This window comes from Nanorana parkeri, unplaced genomic scaffold (assembly GCF_000935625.1).
Source record: "Nanorana parkeri isolate BGI_ZX_2015 unplaced genomic scaffold, ASM93562v1 scaffold344, whole genome shotgun sequence".
NCBI classification, from domain to species: domain Eukaryota; kingdom Metazoa; phylum Chordata; class Amphibia; order Anura; family Dicroglossidae; genus Nanorana; species Nanorana parkeri.
The window spans coordinates 1,073,805-1,089,743 of NW_017306612.1; the positions used below are offsets into that span (position 1 = coordinate 1,073,805).

At 48.9% G+C, this 15,939-nt stretch overlaps 1 protein-coding gene across 1 annotated transcript in view; it reads left to right on the forward strand.

The window, feature by feature from the left end:
• Positions 1 to 15,939, forward strand: part of TTC7B (tetratricopeptide repeat domain 7B) — a 112,451-nt gene that overhangs the window by 61,865 nt on the left and 34,647 nt on the right. Inside the window, exons 17-18 of the mRNA XM_018558519.1 lie at positions 3,949 to 4,011; positions 10,335 to 10,475. Of these exons, the coding sequence (XP_018414021.1) occupies positions 3,949 to 4,011; positions 10,335 to 10,475 (204 nt within the window). The remainder of the gene's footprint in view (positions 1 to 3,948; positions 4,012 to 10,334; positions 10,476 to 15,939) is intronic.

Consider the following 15,939-nt stretch of genomic DNA (forward strand, 5'->3'; position numbering starts at 1 on the left):
TGCAATCAGCTGGGTTTTCCACTTATCAAAATTGGAAGAGCCCTTTAAATCTAAATATTTGTGTGTTCATAGGAAGTACTGCCCAAATCTCCTGCAGTTGTCTCCAATTCATGTTCTCCAATCCCTCATGTCCAGTTAACCCCGTGTTTTCTGTCTGTCTACTGGCTGTTCAAATGTTTTCCCAGCATTTCATGCATTATAGGATTTGGCACCTAGTTTTTAAATCTCTGACGTGTCCAAGAACCCCATTCTTGTTGATACCCTGAATAGAGTGCCCATTGAAAGTACAATTATAGGCACAGTACATATGACCTGTGACTGTATGGAACTGCCTCTCTGGCCTCTTGTGCATATTCTTCATTATTCACATTTTTTTTCCCACGTATCTTTATGGCAGAACAATCTAAAAGACATTCTCCTTCCAGCATTTGTAGCACAAGTCGGTTCCTGTGACCAGTTCATAAACACATAGTCACTGTATCTGGAGGGCAGCCATAAGCCTGACTTGTGTACCAAGTTCCCCAGTTGTGGCCTTATCTCAGGAACAATATTGGTCACCTTGGAAAGTCCATATCAGGCAGTCATAAGAGTCCCCAATGTGACCCTATCGGGTCGGGTCAGGTCAGGCAGAGATGATCTAACTCCCATGCAGAGACATAAGCAGATAGTTCATGAGAACAGTGGTTTTTAGCCTAATATTATAGTGTGATTTATTCCACACTGAGCACAGCTGTTTCAGGCCTGTTGGCGTTCATCAGCACATTGCACAGAATCCATGACTTCTATGGAAGCAGGACTTACAAGAAAGTAAAACTAGACAGGTTATGGTGGGGTTCAGGGTATACGGTTACCATTGGGCATAAAGGAATGATTCACATTACACCGCCCATAATTGTTGCATTTGTAATGGAATGGGCCACGCAGATATCTTCTGTTCTGTCTGCTTTTCACTGGTTGAGTGGAAGGTTTTTGGTTCCTCTTGGCCCACCTTACTATAACCTGTCACGTTAGTCTTTCTCAATAAATAGGAGATAGAGCATCTGCTGTCCCCACTACAACGGCTCAGCATTCTGCTCCACGGATTTCCTTGGGAATGAAAACTAAACATTATTTTCCAACGATCAGTCCCTCACACTATTACCCAGCATTCCAGACAAGAGGGTTTTATACAACACAACCACTGCCGTCTGAAGTCCATAGAAAATGCTGCAGGCTCGTAGGACACATTCATCAGATAGGGAGCGGCCATCTCAGGTGCTGCAAATTCACACCCCAGCTGGTGCAGTGCTTCTCCTGTGGGCTATTCACTGGGCAGATTGCATTGAGACTTCTCAGTGTGTTTGCAAACCTGCGATCATCACTGAGAATATGTATCACAGACATCAGCTCATCTGTTAACTTGCACAGTACCTCATTGTTGCGTACGGGGGAGAGTGGGGGGGCTGGCATTGGTCTCATTGTCCTCCTGTCCTCCATGTTTCTTTGGCTTTCATCCTTTTCTCTTGCTTTGTTTTCTAGCCTCTGAATCCTCTTCCCTCTCAAGACCAGAATCTCCTCTTCACTTGTTTGTCACCGCTCATCTCCCTTCCTCTCCTAAATCCGACCCCATAACAAGAGCCCCAGCCGAGCCCCCCGCAGGGCCCGAGCCTCCTTTGTGTAAATTGGTGTCATGTTGTGAATGGTGGAGCCTGTATTCTGACAATCTGCAAACAGCCTGAACACGTTCCTGAGCCAAGAAAATGTCTAACGTAGGCCAGAGCCAGTTAGGAGTCTGGTTCTAATCCCTCCCTACTCTATCCAAAGCTAGAAAAATGTTTAGGTTGTTGCCTCACTTTAAGTCTGGAAGTTAGAGGCCATTCAGGGCAGAGTGACAGGGTCTCTTTAAAGGCCACCCTTGACCCACTTATACTCACCTTTGTTGCAGTCGCCTGCTGGTCCATTGTTGGAGCTGCCACCAAAAATACCCATTGCTTCCCGGTATGAGGGAGCATGAGACCTCCTCCCAGGAAGCAGTGATCGAGCTTGGAGGAGGTGCGATCATCAAATCCAACATGGAGGATGCACAGGGTTATGATAACAGCAGGGGAGAGTGGGGGAGGTTAGTGCAAGTGGGTTGAGAGTGGCTTTTAAAGTAAACCTTCCATGAAAATACATGGTCCATTTATCTGGGAGCACCCCCCATAAAATGATTCCCCCTTCCCTTGACCTAACCCACACTTCCCGTCCCCTCCTCCATACATACCTCTATCCAAAAGCCGCTGTGCTTTTTTACATCCAGTGCTGCGAGTCTCACTTTCCAGGCCATGTCTGTGCATTACAACTCTATAGACTTCTATGGGCTCATCTCCCTTCAACTCTGACCTTAGGACACAGACCCGCGTCTCCCTTCATCCCCGGCCTTAGGACACAGACCCATAGACTTCTATACGGACATCTCCCTTCATCTCCGGCCTTAGGACACAGACCCATAGACTTCTATGCGAACGTCCCCCTTCATCTCCTGCCTTAGGACACTGACCCATAGACTTCTATACGGACATCTCCCTTCATCTCCGGCCTTAGGACACAGACCCATAGACTTCTATGCGAACGTCCCCCTTCATCTCCTGCCTTAGGACACTGACCCATAGACTTCTATACGGACATCTCCCTTCATCTCCGGCCTTAGGACACAGACCCATAGACTTCTATACGGACGTCTCCCTTTAACTCCAACCTTAGGACACTGACCCATAGACTTCTATGCGAACGTCTCCTTTCATCTCCGGCCTTAGGACACAGACCCATAGACTTCTATGAAGCTGTAATGAACGGGCAAGAGCATCGGAGGCTGCGTCCGTCAGATGGGGGTAAGTATGTGTCTGTGAAGAAGGGGGTAGGTCATGTCAGGGCAAGGGGGGCAAAAAGGAGACATCCACTTTGTTTTAAAGAGCCTGAAAAGGGAGTGTGACAGTTTCCTTCAATATAGACACATTTTCCTGACCCCCGCTAGTCCAGACATCGGGGCTGAATGGACATTTTGATAAATACAGCTCATTGTCTTCGGAATTGATTCGGCCTCCAAATACAATTACTGCAAATTGCAGAACAAATAGGCGGAATGGGCCGGCTTCCATTTACTCAGACGCAGCTCTTCCCCACGGCACATTGGTCCTAAGAGACCCTGTCATTTCATCAGTCTGTAGCTTTATATAGAGCATGCTCCAGTCTAACCTGAGCTGAACCCGCCAGGCTTCATAATGATTCGGTCACCAACATCAACTGATCATTTGATTAAGGGAGAACTATGGGGTCAGTGTTTTTCCCCCATAGTTCTCCTAGGGGTCGCGGGAGGACATATACTAGCGTCCTCCTGTGACCCAAACCTCAGTATATTGCGAGCTACAGCTCGCGGTATACTGAGACGCCGTAGCGGATCCTGACATGGACGTCGGGATCCGCCCAGCTGCGTGACTGACAGCTGGCTCTGCCTATCTAGAGGCAGAGCCAGCTGTGCCCGCCCCCTCCCCCGTCCATTCCGGCAGTCAGCGCTGGAGGATCAGAGATGGGAGGGGGGAATCCCTGCAGGGAGCCGTGAGTGACAGTCACAGCTCTCTGCGGGTAGATGATCGAGAAGTGAGCTAACGACGGTATGTGTTCACCTCCCGATCTATTGAGCCGACATGCGACAGTCTCATTGTCACAGGTCGGCTGGAACTATGAGGACCTCATAGTTATTCTTTAATCAGGAGCCCAATACGATTTCCTGGGTGGTGACATCACTAGATATCTGGGGTTGGCAGCTGCCACAAAGGGGTCTCCCACCAACATATTGTATCTTTAGGGATTGGCCCCCGAGTTTGCAGATTCTCAGAAAGGGTTTGTGACGTTTGTGGGTGGCGCTTGTGTTTTATTTGCAGTGACGCTTGTGCATTTTTTGTTTTCGTTTGTGTTTTGTTTTGTACCCAGCGTTTGAAGGCCGCTCTCCAGACATGCCCTTCTCTCATGGTTTTGACTCCATGTTTTCTGTTTGTAAGTAACCCGGCTGCAACCTGAGGCTTCACCTTTCGGAATTCCTCACGCCTCAGTCACCTGACGTGTCACGAGATCACCGATGTCTCCTTTATTACCTGCGGGGTAGGGGGATGGGGTTGTGCAGCTAAACTCTTCCTGGCAGCTCAGGAGTTAAAGGGATAGGTCGCCGGTGCTGACTGCACAAGGTAATTGGCAGGCCGTACTTTACTTGTACTTGCCCTTTAATTATTAAAGAGACAGTATTCATTTTCTGAAAGCATTGAACACTACCATTTTAGGAGATTACGGCTCTTGGTGTCAGAGTTGTGTTTCCTGTCGCATTGTTCAGATGCAGTTTTTTTTCCAGTAGGTGCATGCATGTTTCTAAGCAAGAGCACCTGGGGGTGATGGAGTGACCAATGCTGGATGATGATGCATTGCGAATAATGGCTACCTGATATAAAGAAGCCACAAATCACCGCACCTTTCCAAGAGCAATTTGATAACCAATCGCTGGCCAGAATAAGCGAAGTGCGCTTTCACTATGGATTCCTCACAGGCGGAGTGCATTTGGTATGACTCCGCCTGTGACAGGAGGCGGCGCTATAGAGGAGGCATCGGCTTATGCGGCTCTGCTCCCTCCGCTCCCGCCTCGCTTCCTCTAGCGCTGCCTTCCTTGGCACCGCTGATTCTCTCCCGCCTCTCCGGCGGCTCTTCAAATTCCCCCTTATGCCACCACCGGCCCTGGGAAAGGTCACAACTAGGTCTTATTTTCGGGGTAGGTCTTATAGTTTAGCAATTCCCAAAAATAGTACTAGGTCTTATTTTCGGGGTAGGTCTTTTTTTCGGGGGAAACAGGGTAGTTCCACCCAAAGCATATAGTACAGTAATGGGTGGTCACCACTAGGATGCATCACCAGCCAGCTTCATCAGTCTCACGCAGACTCTTGTATGGGGATTTCCTCACATTAGTTTTGTGTCTTGCACAAACAACGGGCCGTAGCAGAGGTGTCAGTCTTACAGTAGGACTCCCAAATACTTCCTCAATTTGGCAGCCATCAGCGGAGCGTGTCGCCATCATTTGGTTTTGTAATGGTTGCCGCAATTAGAATGGGAATTACGATGGGGTCACCAAGAGATGTGAAAAGCTGACGGATGGGGTTGGCCTTTAAAATAAAACATGTCAGAAGCCTCGGCAATTCAAACTTGGCATTCCGAAAAACATAATAGAAGTTCCCTGCATTGAAATCCGCGTGTCTGATCAATTGGTAGAGCAGCTGAAGTTATATGCAAGTCTCAACTTTTTCTGTGCCGGTCCAGCTTGGCCCCCACCTTCCACCTCTCCCTATTGGCCCTTTAAAGTGGTTGATAGCCTCACTGGCCAGTAGGAAGAGGGTAGGAGGGGGCAAAGGTTGTACATGACTTCAGCTGCCTGTATCTCTGGATCTATTGATCGTTTTAAGGCTCTTACTCATCTGCCATTCACAGGGGATCGACTTTTTGGTGCAACGCTGAATGGAGTCATCATGCACTTCACTGGAGGAAAGAGCACCACCTTGCCTCAGCTCAGGAAGGCCAACGACTCCCATTGCCAGTCTGAGCCTAACTTTTTTAAAGGAGAACTATGGGGTCAGTGTTTTTCCCTATAGTTCTCCTTAGGGTAACGGGAGGACACAAACTAGCGTCATCCCGTCACCCTAAGCTCAGTATATAGGGAGCTACAGCTCGCGGTATACTGAGACGCCGGAGCAAATCCTGACATCGTTGTCGAGATCCGCCCAGCTGCGTGAGTGACAGCTGGCTCTGCCTATCTAGAGGCAGAGCCAGCTGTACCCGCCCCCTCCCCCGTCCGAGTCGTCATGTAGTTCTGCCCCTTCTGTTCAGCTCAAGGTGGCTGGATGATATCTAATGTTCATGGACTGTTGACTAACCAATGCTGCGGTGGGTTGGTGAATTGGTAGCCTTGGGCTACAAAATGAAGCTTCACGCACCCCCCGACATGGAGGTTTTTCACCTCCCATTTTATTTTTCCTATTTAAATAGAGTAGGGAAATGTTAGAACCCCTGTCAGGTTTTTATGTATATCCCTCTGTAGAAACCCATTCTGCTTCTTTGTCCTCGTGACCATTACCACGGGAACAGAAGATTGAAGTCCTTGTCACAAGAAGTTTACGTGTCCCTACAGGAAACAACCTTCCTGTAGGGACACGTTTTCTGGTGACAACTAAATGAGGATTTCCCTTTGGAGAGATCTATTATCACTTCCTGTTGTGTTTTGAGACAAGAATTGAAGAAACGTCTCCCCAATGCTCAAAAAAAGACAAGCAAGGGGGCTCCCTCCCTGCATCTAATATTTCCCCATTGATGACTTACCATGCCATGTTCTGCACCGTGTCTACCATGCAGGCGGCCATCTTGGTAGAGGCAGGGCTTTGCTTCCTCGTGTCAGAGCCTCCATCTAGAAGAACAGTGAGCATCACTAGTATCGCTAAATCTCCTGAGACTAGTAGTGAGAGGCAGCAGTGCCTTAGATCTCACACTGCAGATACACAGCTATGAGGTCAGACCAGTAATCGATAGGCACAGCCACATACCAAGGAGGGCACTGATATTTTTCAGAAGCTAATTGAAACTAAAGGGAAATTTTTAAGGGTACTGAATCTTCACCTTTTGAGTTCTGTAACACTTTGGAAGGGTTTGTACTCTGTACAGAAATGTGTACTGTCTCTTTATTGATCAATAATCCTGCTGTGCCCCTCGCAGTGTGTTCTGTGAAAGGTCCCCGATATCTGTGCAGTCAGCAGAGTACACAGCGGGTGAGTGCACAGCGGCGGTTTGTACACACAGGGGTTGCCCATTGAACAGGCTGCTGTGCCTCCCCGCTGCCCGGTTGCTAGCTTTGTTCAGATTTGAATGGGAGTCATTGCCCTCCCATCTCTGGAACATGGCGGACAGCGTTTAGCTCGCATGCAGCAGTGTAGCGCTGACCTGTGAAGCGCCCGTGTGACCAGCTGTAGATGCATTGGTGTGCATGGGAGGTCTGGTGTGTTTTTGCTTGCAGACCCCAGCATGTGTTTGCTGCTCTTCCCCCTGCCGTGTGCCGTGCCTCTCCCTCCATGAGTACAATGTCCTGTTGTTGTGTGATAAATCCCTCAGCAGGTTTGGGATCAGATTTGCCAATGTGACCTCTGCAGTAGTTTTAGGCATATGGTAATGCTCGGCTTGCTCCGGACCTCCTGTGGCATGCTGGGAGTTTAGCTTTTTTTAATGGCCGGAGTGCCTCTGGATGTCAGTTTGTTTTGTGATGCAGGATGCTACTTCTCATTCAGACGAAGACCATGTCATGTGCAGATACAGCTGGAATTACTGACTGAGCAGTGCTGGTATAGAGGAGATAAAGAGATGTTTTTCCTACTATGGAGCTACCTAGGCAGCCAGTCTGCTGCGCACCTCGGGTGGAACTACAAGTGTCAGCATGCTCTGCTGTCCTATATGTGTGCATGGGCTTCCAACAGGCAGTGGTTCTGTATAAATTGATTTACATTATATCATCCCTGGCTGCTGTGAACCACAAGTCCCTGCATGACCCCCGAGCAGCAATTAAAAAAAAAAAGTTGAGCATTTCAGCTTCATAACAGTATAGGTTGGAGATGTGTCTGTCCATCAGGTCTTTGTTCTCTGTAACGTATTTCTACATATTATCAATACGTCCTTCAGAGATAACGGTTCACATTTCAGTCTTGCGGGTCCTTTCATTTCTGAAGGTTGCTGCATTTTCATTCCGGATGTAATTACTGTTCTGGATAAGTGGGGGAGATTATTGGAAATCCTGCGATTACGGTCTGCGGCCAGATCCCGAGATCACAATGAGCTGCGAACGCCGCTCAGAGCTGCTTCTATACCGATGGCTCTGGAGCTCATAGCGTGTCCAAGGACGGGTCCTCACCTCAGAACCAACAAGATACAACTACCCAACCGGAGCTGCCGCCATCACTTACCAGATCTGCTCACTTAGTTGTCCCATTAAAGGAGAACTATGGGGTTAGGGCTTTTCCCCATAGTTCTCCTTAGGGTAACGGGAGGACACATACTAGCGTCCTCCCGTCACCCTAGGCTCAGTATATAGGGAGCTGTAGCTCGCGTTATACTGAGACGCCGCAGCTGAAGCGGATCCCGACAATTGTGCCGGGATCCACCCAGCTGCGTGACTGACAGCTGGCTCTGCCTATCTAGAGGCAGAGCCAGCTGTACCCGCCCCCTCCCCAGTCCGTTCCGCCAGTCAGCGCTGGCAGTGGAAACCATCAGCATGTGTTGAAGTAATTACAGGAACAATGTATAAAGAATGTATCTCAATACTAACCGGAGGAAAGAAGACACAGAACATAACTTTCCATACTTTACAGTCTGATGGCCAATGCAGCCAAGCCAAGTCTTGCTGGGACTTGTGGTTTCTTATTAGCTAGACCTGTTGGGTTTTCCGCAGCTGGCATACACTCTAATTTATCAAGATGTCCATTATGGCCCCTTCTAAACATTTCCTAATTTGCTCTTTACGGGGGGATCATTATTCATCTTCCCCCGGCTGACATTTACCTGAAAGCAGCCACATTCATCACACGGAGCTAATTCTGTACCAGAGAAAGGAGGTGGCTGTGCTCCCCCCCGCTGACTCTTGGTGCCCCCAATGCAAAACTTACAGAAGGTTTCCACAAACTAGTGACGACAGAGTATCATTCATGCTATCGGGGGATAATAAAGGGTCGGTCTACTTAAAATTGAGATTTCTGTCTTTGGTGGATTCTAAAGTTTAAACATTTGTTCTTTAAGGAAACCCAAATCAGAGACCTTGGCCTGAGAAATCCCAAACTGCACTGCCAAGGAGATCTGTGGTCACTGTAGTTTCGGACCGCATATCACGTACCTGGCTGGAGACTGGTTGGAGGAGGAGGCTCCCCTTGCACCTTGTGTCCCCCAAACTCTGAGGATGGGAACAGAGCCTGAGAAACAGCAAGTAGCACGGGTGCCAGTGGATGGGGCAACACCGTGCCAGGCAGAAGTCTGGGATCGGGTAGAGCAGAGCCGAGGTCACGCCAGGCGGGCAAGCAGGGTACCAGAGCAAAAGGCAGAATAGAGGTCAGGCATGCCAGGGGTCACACCAGTCGGGCAGCGAAGTACAAGGGATGAGGCAGAGGCAAGGTCCAGTAACAATTCGAAGGTCAGAAGGCAGGCAGGTTCAATCCGGGTCAAGGTGCAGGAGCAGTAAACAGGATCACAGGGAACAGCAGAAAGACCATCCAGCAACTAAGCCCAGTCGGTGCTTGCTTTAAATAGGAAGATCAATTCAGAGGTACTGCATCACTTTCTGTGCGCCAGATTGGCGCGATTGTGCGCGTACGTCCCGATGCTCACGCATGTGCGCAAGTGCCCGTTTTCCTATGGTACGAAAAACGGGACCATGCACATGCGCGGTAGAGCTGGATACCTTACACGTCCTGGGCTTAGTTTGGTGCAGTCCGGTAAACGCCTTTGCCATTCAGTAGATTGCCAAGCCATGACTGCACCAAATTGCACTGAAATGTATTCTCTATATAAGAATTTCCTCGCTGTAGCAGATCCTCGGGGCTATTCCTCTGTCCAGGTCGCCATTAGCCAGGCAGATCCTCGGGGCTATTCCTCTGTCCAGGTCGCCATTAGCCAGGCAGATCCTCGTGGCTTTTCCTCTGTCCAGGTCGCCATTAGCCAGCCAGAAAATACTAGTACTCGGTGGTGGACCCAGCGTTCAACCTTACTGTTCTTTAAGTAAGCATCACCCCCGTCACATCCTGGTCCTGCCCCCCATCCAAGGTGGGATCTTGCCTAATGTGCACACACTCCGCGGCCCCATTCATCTCTGGCTGAGCTGGAGACTGTAATAAGCTAGACAGTGGCATGTTGGCCGTCTTTAAGCACTCATCCTTACGTTGTTGGTTTTCACGTTAGCAGAGTTTTACTTTAGAACCCGTGTTTAGGAACAAAGCTTTCGGGGGAACTCCTCTGCCTAGGAGAAGAATTCACCGGAGGCTGATCATGGAGGACAGTTCTCTGTTGGTTTTGGTCAGGTAATGTCACAGCTCTAACATCACCAGGCTTCCTCTTCTGGCACGTTTGAGGGCCCCCGAGCCCAGCTGCTGTGTTCTATGTCTGGTCATGCCTTGATCTGGCTACTGCACGTCTTGCTCACATGGTTGTGTCTTGTCACGCAGGAAAAATGGCATCTAACCGCACACAGGCTGGCGGCACCGCTTCTGGTTGGCGTTTGCGGATTCCTGTGGTTTCCACTTCTCATGATGTCTCCTCTTTAGGTTCCATCCACGCAACATCTATTGCGGCATCCCGTGTTGAACAGGCGTTGTCCGAGGTGGCCTCCTCTCTGCAGAGCAGCGCCCCAAAGCAAGGCCCCCTCCACCCCTGGATGACTCTGGCACAAATCTGGCTTCATGCAGGTAAGTGGGCCTGACGCATTGTGTATACATTTCAGTATGATGTTATGACATGAACTATAGTCAAGCAAAACAAATGGCAAACGCACTCATCAATTCATCACCAGCTTTACAGCAAGGTGCACATGGAAGGGCTTTATACAGTACAACAGCAAAAGGTTTCCAAGCAAGATGGAGACTCTCATAGTTAAGAGTTAGGACCGCACTATATAGAGGTGCCTTGGCGCGGCTGCGCGGCGTTCACATTTTCTGCAGAAGACGTGTATGCAAACCTCTGTTTTTAACCTTAGCGGTGAGACAAGTTTTTTTGCATGCTGGCTGGTGAGTGTGCTGGGAAACTTTTTGCTGATTAAACTATAGACAGTCACTGGTCTAAACGAGGAGCATGGTTCTCGATCATGTGATCCCCATTGCAGACGGTCACAGTGATCACATTGGTTTGTTTACAAACAAAGCTTCCAACTTGCACAGGGAGAGGCATGGTGACGGCTGAGGCTATAAAAAAAAATGTAAATGTGTGATTATAATCTGGTAAAATAAGTGAAAATACTTCAACTTCCTTGTCTTTGTTGTAAATAAAAATCATGAGCATGGTATTTATTAAGTCAGTGTGCCAAATAAAAGCTTTAGGTAGGCACAATAATCAGAGTTATTGCCTAATTAACCGAAGGATACAGACACTGCGCTGCGCAATTTGGCCTGGGCATCGAGGCTTCTGGTGATAAAGCCCTCCCAGCATGCCCCAGTGATGCGTGCGCTGTCTTCTGGGTGCGTCCAGGTCTCACGGGCTCCTAACGCAGAATGTGAAATAGGAACCACGGCTAATTATGTCATTCAGCGGCTGCGATGGCGTCACGTGCTGACCCCCCGGACGCAGTGGGAGAAGCTGGATCCCTCTTGCCGTGTCCGGCCTCGTCTCCTCCAGTTTCCATAGATAGAATATCACCGTACGGCTTTATCTGTCGGGCTGACCCTGTTCCGGTGACACAGACCTGTTTGGAAACAATGAGAGGAAAGGGCCCAGGGTAGGTGAAATTTCACCCTCCGACTCTTTAGCTTGCAGCGACCTTCCGACCTGCCTCCCTCCTGATCGAGTGATGGAATTACACAGGGATCGCATCGCTGCCAGTCTCAGGGACGGGGGTCACACCAATCATTAGAAATCATTACCAAGTCTGCTGACAATCTGCACTTGCAGCACATTGCAGCCAATTAGGTGGCATCGTTCATGAAATGATAAAGTCACGACTTTCCCTTGGGTATCTTATGGTGATACTGTACTAAATGTTGTGTGTTTGGGAGCATTGGATAAGAACAGACATTGCAAGATTCCTGTCCGGGTTCCAGAAAACCCTCCTTTATGTGCCTCTCTGTAACTAGTTTCATATCGTTGCTGAAATCCTTGATTTGAGTTCCAAGCCAAACGGACATTCCCCGTCCAATGAGAATGCTTCTTTTTCAGCCAATCACCTCTTCATGAAAGAATAGGCACACTATAAAACAAAGTGTGCTTTACTCTTTTGCCCCCTTTTACCTTGACCTGACCCCCCCCCCCTTTCCACAGATGCGTTCTTACTCTGACCTGACCCCCCCTTTCCACAGATGCGTTCTTGCCTTGATCCGGCAGCCCTGGCCTCTGGTGCATGTGTACATTCAGCTCTGCAATTCTCGCTGTCCTGGCTGCGCCTTCGCATTACCTCTTCTTGTACTGCTATGGGGTTGTGTCCCGAGGGCAGAGAAGAAGGCGGGAGACAGTCCAATGGAAGTCTATGGGGCTGTAAAGGGCTGGCGCTGCCAGAATAAAAAAACAAACCACGGAGGCCACGGCCGACAGATCAAGGGAAGTGTGCAGGGATGGGTGGGTTGGGTCAGGGTTTAAATGGGCAAAAGGGATGAGTGTACTTTGTTTTAAAGTGTACTTACCCTTTAAATAGGGAGATGACTGAGGTATGAGAGAACATGCCTCCCTCTACAGTCCCCTCCCTGGATATCAGTGATCCAGTAGGCTGAATATTACCGCGGAAGGCTCACACAAATCCCAGTATAATGTGGCTGCTTGTGTTGTATTTTTTACTTTATCAATTATATTTAATTTTCCTTCCTATATTCCTACTTCTCCCCTCCCACATCCTAATGGTCCCACCCACTTTTTTATTTTATTTTAGGGGAGGGGTTTCTGGTCCCCATGGGTGATCTGTGCTCAGGTGTAGAACAAAATGAGAGCTCGCCCTAAGCTGATGGAAAAACAGTTCTGCACAATGCACCCCACTGCAACCTCAGGAGGTATATGAAATGAATGCTAGCTTAGGTGGTATGGTATTGTGAGGAATGTTATCACTTCAGTGGTCAAGGGATGGCATTAAGTAAGAAGACATGGTGGGTGTTGAATTTTAGGGCAGGGTGTCCAAAGCTGGCAGGACCTGTTGACGTGTGGCACATCCCTTGAAGGGCAGCTAAAAATTGCTTTGAAGTGGGTGGTTAATTCCCGCTTGTTACTCACTTGTGATTACAGCTTTCATGTTGGCACCTTCCGCAGTCTAAACTGCGAGCTACTCATAGCGCCTCCGCCATCGGCGCTCTGCCGCTTCCAGCGCCGCATGTAACCCCTTCGGGGGATAATTCAGGGACGGGCCGAGAGGTGAGAGCAGCATTCTTATGTTCCATTCTTTATTACCGACTCCGACCGAATGTTGGCAACCTCCACGAGGACCTCAGCCCACCTTGAGGTGCCGGGATGAGTTGTCAGCCTTTGCTAGCTCGGTGGTCAGCCCTTCTCCTCTCCCAGGATCTGGGTGGGACCCGTCATGGTGGAAGAAGATTCAGACTGGGGACAGATTATTCTGCTGCCACGTCACTTACCAGAACACAGAGAAGCTGGAACACCCAGAGGTGGAGGTGTGTTATTGGCCGTAGCTAACTCCTTTTGCGTCTGAGGCCAGAACAAAAAAAATTGCCCCCCCCCCAACAGGTGTGTCATGTCATGTGACATCATGCGCTCCACCTCCAGGATGAGTGCTGTAGTGAGTGCTACTACCCATTCAGAAACTCATGAATGAACAGGAAGTGATCTAAAGCACTTCCTGTTCATTCATAACTGGGGATCCCCGCTGACTGTTCACTTCTCCCTGCCGTGCTGAGCCTTTGCTGTGCCTACCTCCTGTACCCGAGGCGAATGTCTCAGTCGCCTCGCCCTAGCTACGGCCTTGGGATCACAAGACTGACTGCACTGGATTACAGAACAGCCCAAAAATCTGTATTCCCCCCCCCCCATGTATTTACCTGTTCAGTCTTCCTGCAATGTGATGGAAGGTATCTCCAATGTGGACAAAGACCGCAATAAAAACACCCCTTTGGTAGAGCAGGGAAAGCTGAGGACCTCTATGAGCTGTTTGGAAGGACGGGTCTTTCTGCTGATCCGGGACTCGCGCTGACTAGTGACGGGGCAGCAACACAACGATGTACATCAGCCATATATAAATGTAACGGCCGTTCTGATACATAATGGGATTCCGTGTTGAACGTTTTGTTATCCGAGTGTTTCATTCAGTGGTGAAGCTGGCAGCAGCCTTTTTCCCTTGCGGGTTATGAGCGTGCCGGCGCCCTGATTGCAGCCGTCATGGTGTAGATAACAAGTGAAGATCAGTCACTGTGAATGTGAACAGATCCCCTTACTCCCTACTTACCGTGACTTAGCCGGAATATATTATTCATGTGACCTCGGGGCCCGATAACATTACCAGATAACCGGCCTCCCAGAGGAAGCTCACAACGCTGGCAGTGATGTATCCGGAGATCTGGCAGATTAATCAGCCTGTACGGTTCCCTGATCTGCGTGCCGTGATTGTCACATTAGCGCGCGTCACTCAGGCGGCCATGGCGGGGGCATTTAGATCCAGAACTCTGATCAGGGATGACGGAGCCTGCGAATGTGCAACACTCGCCACAGCAGGTGCTTATGGGGACGGGATTTACCTGTTCGAGAAAAGTATCGGACTGCTGGGAAAATCTGTTACAATGTTTCCACTACAAGATAAAGTTATCACATGACATCAGGAGCTCGGATTGGTTGTACAGCTAATGGCCCCGCTCCATGATTGGCTGCCCTTCCGGGAATTACGCGAAAACCAAATGCTCTCAAGTTTGGGGTAAAAAAGACGATGTAATACCTTACTCCTCACTCCGTGCGACCGATCCTCCGAAGTCTCCCACATCATGCGTGACGTCTTAGACATCATCACATGCAATGCAGAGTCAGTAGCCTTGCACTGTACATGAGGATGGCGAAGAGCCGCCCACAACCCGGAGTGTCCGAGAGAAGAGGCGAGTGCCTGAAGCCTACTGGAGCTAGGGATAAGGTGCACATGGGGGTAAACAAACTCTGTTCCCTCCAGCTGTGGTGCAACTACAAATCCCATGAGGCATTGCGAGACTGTGACAGCCACAAGTATGACTCCCAGAGACAGCAGCATGCATGGGATTAGTTGTGTCACCACAGCGGGAGGGTCGGAGTTTGACTACCCCTGCTCTACCTCTAGACCAAGAGGTCTATGCATCCTTGGCATTCCAGTTGTTGTAGAACTTCAAGTCCCATAAGGCATTGCAAGACTCTGACAGCCACAGGAATGACTGTCACAGGCAAAAGCATGATGACATTTGTAGTTTTATAGGATGGGGCCACTACAAGGGTAGTTTTGGTGCAATTCCCGGCATTCAGCTGCATGTTGGTGATGTCACTAGTTCCTAACGAACTGATTAAGACTGAATATTCAAAGTTGAGGATTTTTGGGGGTGTGGTCCGGGTACTGGGGGAGGGTCCTGACATGATCCAGTCCTGCGGGTATGTGTAGACACCTTAAGTGGGCCGCGGTTACATAAAGGAAGGCGGAGGGGGTCGTAGTAAATTTCTCCGGGCCGCTCAGACAGAAGACAGCCTCACATTCCGAGGAGAACATTAAAATAACGGCTGAGCAATGCAGAACCCGGAGCTTCCCAGTACACGGCATGCTGGAGTGACTGTGCAGAGCTCCGGCAGATATAGAAAGTTCTTTTCCGTTCAGTTATACACACTGAAGATTTGTGAAATGTGTTTCTCAATATTGTTGCCTATTAAGGTGCAACTCCAGCCAAAACTTTCATATACAATGCATGTTTTGTTTTTTGTTTTGGAAGGGGGGGTGAGGTGTGGGAGGGGTTTTGTTAATTTACTTTTTAATGGAATATTCCTTTTTATCTTTTTATTTTTTTTAATTTTTATTCTCTCCTTACACAGATCCTCACATATCTGACACTGCGCATATTTCCTTTGCAGTTTCAGGGTGATGATCGGCTTCCTGCAATCCCCATATGTGGGATGAGTGACAGGAAGTCTGCTGTGTGCAGAGGAATATCTTCCCCCCGATTTAGAATTATGTTTCTGATATTTAAAAAATTTAAAAAAACGTTTAATTTAACTTTTAAAATATTATGG